The sequence below is a fragment of the Corvus brachyrhynchos genome, unplaced genomic scaffold, assembly GCF_000691975.1.
Source record: "Corvus brachyrhynchos isolate BGI_N302 unplaced genomic scaffold, ASM69197v1 scaffold162, whole genome shotgun sequence".
NCBI classification, from domain to species: domain Eukaryota; kingdom Metazoa; phylum Chordata; class Aves; order Passeriformes; family Corvidae; genus Corvus; species Corvus brachyrhynchos.
In genome coordinates, this window is record NW_008236696.1 from 5530438 (window position 1) to 5536131 (window position 5694).

The following is a 5694-nucleotide window of genomic DNA, read 5'->3' on the forward strand; positions in this document are numbered from 1 at the left end:
CCCAGGAGGAGAAGCTCCGCCAGCTCCTCAAGGACCTGCGCATCCAGGCCCAGATCCAGCTGGTGCCCTGGGATTCCATAACCCGCCTGCACTGGCAAACCTGCCGGGGACCCCCAGGAGGGCCAGCTGAGGAGGAGGAAGAGGAGGAAGGGGTTGTGAACTTCCCGACCAACACTACCCAAGTGTCAGATGAGTACGTGTGTGCCGCCAACAAACTGGTCCTGGAGCAGAGCCCCGCGCCAGCTGTGCGCTTCCTGTACCTGCCACGGCCGCCGGCCGACACCAGCCTCTACCCGCTCTACCTGCACCAGCTGGAGCTGCTCACCCGTGGGCTGGGCCCCACCGTGCTGGTGCACGGGGTGAGTGCCGTCACCAGCACCCAGCTCTAGGTCACCCCTGGCTCCCCCTGGGTCCCTGCACATGCCTTTGCCCAGTGCCTTTAGCAGCCTGAGCCTGAGGATGGCTCCAGTATCCCCACCCTGGTGGACAAAGAGGATACCCCACAGTGGGAGGTGCCTGCAGGGAGGGGGTTTGATTTTTGGGGTTGGCTCCTGCGGAGGATTAAAGCTGCCCTGGCAGGATCTGGGCACAGCTCTGGTGCCAGAGGGGCAGCACAGTGCATTCACAGTGCCTTTTCTTTGGGGAGGGGCATAGCAGGGTCGTGGTGGGGGCCAAGCACTGGGTGCCCCAGTTGTCTGCTGGGAGCCCCTTAGTTGCACCCCTCTGTACTTCCTCCCCTGCCGCAGCCCCCATCCTCTCCTCCACCAGCTCCTCAGGGCACCCAGCCAGCAGCGGGGATTGATTAAAGGCAGCCTCGACCTTGGTGCCCCGGCTCCCCGCCATCCTCCTGCCTTTCATTAGGAAAAATTAAAAAGGAAGGGGTGGGGGAGGGGAGCCTGGAGGCCTGGGCTCCCTGTGTGTGAGCGTGGGTGGGGGAAGCAGCCGGGTGTCAGCCCTACTGGCTGCAGGGTATGGCACCCTGAATCTTGCTTAGCACCCCCAGTGCTGTTGGATGGGGGGGGATACTTTAATCTGTAGTTCCTCCACCCCCATGGGTGCTGATCCCCTGGTCCTGGCAGGAAATGGGGAAATGATTTACGGTGGGGTCCTTACCCACACACCTGCTTCTCCTGACCTGTTTCTTGGGGCATTGTTATTTCCCCACACCCATCATAACCTGCAGGGGGCAGCTGGCCTTGCCCCCTGCCCTCCCTTATTGATTAGAGGAGGGCAGGAAATTGCATGGGTGCTGGACGATAAATCCTGGTGGGTGGGCAGTGTGCCCAGCACTGCCTGATGGATTGCTTCCTATTAGCCCTGGCACGGGGGGCTGCTCCTGACCAGGCTGGGCTCCAACAGGAGTGACAAGTGTGGCACTGCTGTCTGTGCCTGCTCTCACCAAGCCTGGCACTGCTGGCTGCCAGCTCTGTTCAGGCAGAGGGCTGGAAAAACCCAGGTGGTTGGGTGCAGCTGGAGGGAAGAAAGGGTGGAGATCCACATTTTGCAGTGGATTGTGCCCTTGGGCGGGAGGAGGGAGCTGGGGCTGGCCTTGCTCCCTGCTGCAGGAGCTGGGTGCCCTGGGGTGGGCAGCATGCATCCCACAGGATTTATTTACAAACAGTCGGAAGCTGGCACAGGGCAGCCGGGCACCAGCGGGACCCGGAGGCCTATAATGTTGATTATCACCACGTAATTAAAAGCCCATAAAAAGCCTCACACTTCATTAAATTAAAGCTTCCCCTCACTGTGCCCATGGGCTCCAGCAGAGTTAACCTTGGCCTTGCCAGGCACCAGCACCTCTGCAGCTGGAGACCTGGGGCTGGGGGTGTATGGGACCCCAGGCTTGGGACCATGCAGCCCTCCACAGCATTGTAGGGGGGTGCAGCATTGCACATGCATGGGCACCCTGTGCCACCATTCCTGTCACACCTGGGCCACATGTGCCTGGGCACATCCAGGGTTGCTGTCCCAGTCAGAGATGGCCAGACATGGACACGTGTGCCCATGGCACCACTGCAGTCACACCGTCACACACACTGAGGGGCACGGGCAGGGGGCTGACCCGGGCACGCACATGCACAGCCAACTGTGTACCTGCAGCATCACGGCCGCTGCAAAGGCAGCACCGCATGCCGGCACCGTGGCTCCGGCAAACCAGCTCTGGCACGCAACGCCCACGCAGCGCACACCTACACAAACAGCATTTTTCCTCTTTCCCAACATCCAGAGGTACAGACAAACAGACATACTCACGCCCCTGCGTCTCTTCCAGCCTCCCACCCATTGCTGTCGGTGCCCAGAGGGGATGGGCTGTGCAGAGAGCACACATCTGTGCCTGCCCCCTCTGTGCCTTGGCTTCCCCAAGGGCTGGGCTGTGCTGGGGTAGAGCAGGGTGAATGGGGGACCCCCAAACCCTCCTGCTGGCTGAGTGCTCTGGGTCAGCAGTGCTATGCCAAGGTCTCAGGGGGATACGAGCTGGCCCCCTCCCCCTCCCGCCCCAGCACACAAGAAGGGAGGGACGTGTGTGTGTGTACAGGCAGGGATATGCATAAACTAGGAGAGAGTGCATGTGCACATGGGAGGGGGTGCTGTGCTGGGGGCTGTGCACGTTCACAAGGGGTGCCTGTACATGCACACACGTTGGTGTGGGTGTACACACCCACCCCAGATGTGACACGCTGATGTGCACATGGGGGTCCAGGAAGGGGGAGCCAGGGGACCACACAGCCTTATGAACCCGGAGTGTGCAAACTGGCACACGCATCTGCCCAGAACCCCAGAGCACCGCTGCCAAGCGGGGCCGTGGGCAGGGGGCTGCGGGGGTGGGTGCCCATGCCCTGGCCCTGCGGGCGTGGGCAGCCAACAGGGCCTTGGCTATTTCTTGGAAATTTTGCAGCATTCATTTCAGTGCAAATAAAAGCTGTCATTGCCAGAGAAATGATACTGATCGGGGTCTGAAAAGACAGCAAATTACCCGCCTGAAAATGCACCGCTGGAAAAAAATGCATATTAAACACACAAAAAGGCACTTTGCCATCAGCCGCGCTCCCCCCGCCGCTCCAGAATAACCACACTTTACATAATTCTCCCTCCCCACCTCCGAATTAATTTCGCAGACAGAGGCAGAGGCAACCCTCTGACAATAGCGGAGAGTGCCGTGCTCTGGGCTGGGGGCGCGGCAGTAATGGGATGCCAGGTTTGGAGCTGGGGGAAACCGAGGGGTTTTGGAGGGGGGACTGAGGGGTTCGGGAGAAGTGAGTCCATGGGTGAGGGTTGTGGGTAATGTGGGTGGTTGTGCCCAGCTGTGGGGTGGAGCACTCTTGTACTCGCCCCTTGGGCGCTGAGGATGGGGCTCCTTGGGGTGGGACTTGTGGGGTGATGCCCACCCCAAACAGGCAAGTCTTGGGCCAAGTGCTTCCTATAGGGGACGATCCCTCACTGGTGCCAACCTCCACCAGGCATGTGGGTGCACCCAAAGGACACCATGAGGCCGTGTTGCCCACCCAGGCTGACACTCCCAAGCTAGCACCCCTCTAAGAAACCCCCCGGGAACCTGCCCTATTTATTGGGTGTGAAGGCACCATGCCCAGCACCCCGGCACTGCCGAGGGAGAGGAGCGGGTGGAGCGGGGGTCTAGCAGGGAAGGTGGGGGGGCGGTTCATCTGGCTGGGTGCTCAGCACCGAGGGGCTGACAGAGGTGAGGGCGGGTGGCGGAGGTTGGCACCGTGCTGCTTTGCATTTTCAATGACAGACCCATGCCGGGTGCTCGGGAGAGTGGAAAAATCTTATTTGTCACCTGCTGGCGATGCGCGGAGGCTCCCGCGCCGCGGCTAATCTTGGGGAAAATGAGGATGCCGGCGGGGTGGCCCGCGGGGTGGGCAGGGCAGAGTGGGGCTGGGGAGCTGGGTGCTGCCCGGGGCCTGCTCGGGATCATGGTGATCCCATGGCACGGATCCTGCTGTTGGGTGTGCCTGGGCTGGGCAGCGCTTGGGCATCTAGAAGCAGGTGCCCTGTCCCCCAGCCCAGTCTACAAAGGGGTGAACTCTTTTCTTCCATCCCAGCTCCAGCAGCAGCTGCTTGCCTCACAGTACCAGTTCCACAGGTTGGCACTGCCTGTGCATCCTCTCAGGGCACTCAGCGGACTTTTTTGGGGAAAGTCAGCACTTGGAAGTGGGTGCAGGCACCACCTGATGCCCCATGTTTACACACAGGTGCCCATCACAGACCTGCTGTACCCTGGCTCTTTGAGATGCAAACACCTGCGGGACGCTGCAGCGCTCTGCGGCCGGCTCAGATTTATCCATTACTTTATATCCACACGCCTTTAATTTTTACAGCCCTGTTGGAGCAATACCCAGGGCTGTTAATAATGCCAGGCCCTCCCCCGCCCCCCATGTGCATCCATCATGCTCCAACCAAGGTGCCAAGTGTGTCTTGGGGCTGGGTAAGTGCAGGCATGGGGAGGCTGGTGCGTGGCACCCACTCCCATGCCCCCATCCCCCAGCCAGCCCCTTCGTGAGCAGCAGGGTTGGATTCCCTGTGCTTGCCCATGAAGAAGCCTGACTGGGTGCCCTTGCATCCCCCTGGGGTTGGTGACACCTGGCTGGTTGGGATGCCCAAGCCTGGGGTATCTCTCTGGTGGGATTCATGACTCCCTCTGCCTCGATATGTGCCCCATGAAAGCTGTGCTGCAACACCTGAGCTTGTGTTTAGTGTGCCAGGGTACGTGTGGATGGCAGTGAATGCTTGAGTGTGAGAACACGTGTGGAGGTGCAGCATGTGTGTCTGTAGTGGTGCATGTCAGTGTGTGTGGGTGTACATGTGATGTACATGTGTGCCACTGCCTGTGCAGGTGATGCTGTGTCCTGCTGCTGCAGAAGGCACCATGCCCAGGCCATGCCCAGCACCCCAGCACAGGAAAGCGCAGTCTCAGCAGCCCCAGGCATCGAGGGCTGTGCCTGGGGCCAGTCCACAGCGCCCACAGGACAAGACAGTAGGTCCCACAGCACTGAGCCAGCTGTGCCATGACAAGCAGGGCCCCATGCCACAGCACAGCACCCAGTATGTGCTGTCCCTCCCCAGCACCCAGGAGACCCAGAGCCCTCTCTGAGCGCCCAGGGACATGGTGGCACGGGAGGGTGAGGGTAGCAGGGCACCCCTGAGCACGACAGGCAGGACGGTCGTGGGGGGCCAGAGCACACAGCCACTGCAGGGGGCCACCGTGGGAATTGCTGGGCTATAAATCTCCTTGCTGGGCCCCCCCGTGGCAGAGAAGCTCACGATATTTATGTTGGGGATTTATCTGCAATGCAGTTTAATATTCCCGGACCTTCGCCTGTGTGTTTGAATGCACGGCTCCCTCCTCATGCCACCCCGTGCCACCCCGTGCTACCCCCGTGCCCACCCTCTCACCCGGCGCCTTCCAGGCTCTGTCTCCTGCCCACCCACAGCCCTGCCCCCTTGCACCCACCCTGGCAGGATGGGACCGGGCCGGGCCGGGCTCCCCGGGGTGCCCGGGCAGGGAGGGGGATCCCACCCCGTGCCACCCCGTGCTACCCCCGTGCCCACCCTCTCACCCGGCGCCTTCCAGGCTCTGTCTCCTGCCCACCCACAGCCCTGCCCCCTTGCACCCACCCTGGCAGGATGGGACCGGGCCGGGCCGGGCTCCCCGGGGTGCCCGGGCAGGGAGGGGGA

At 61.6% G+C, this 5694-nt stretch overlaps 1 protein-coding gene across 1 annotated transcript in view; it reads left to right on the forward strand.

Moving 5' to 3' along the window:
- SLC12A9 (solute carrier family 12 member 9) overlaps positions 1 to 1728 on the forward strand; it is an 8029-nt gene extending 6301 nt beyond the window's left edge. The window contains exon 13 of the mRNA XM_017726840.1: positions 6 to 1728. Within this exon, the coding sequence (XP_017582329.1) occupies positions 6 to 389 (384 nt within the window). The 3' untranslated portion in view covers positions 390 to 1728. The remainder of the gene's footprint in view (positions 1 to 5) is intronic.
- Positions 1729 to 5694: the final 3966 nt, after the last annotated feature.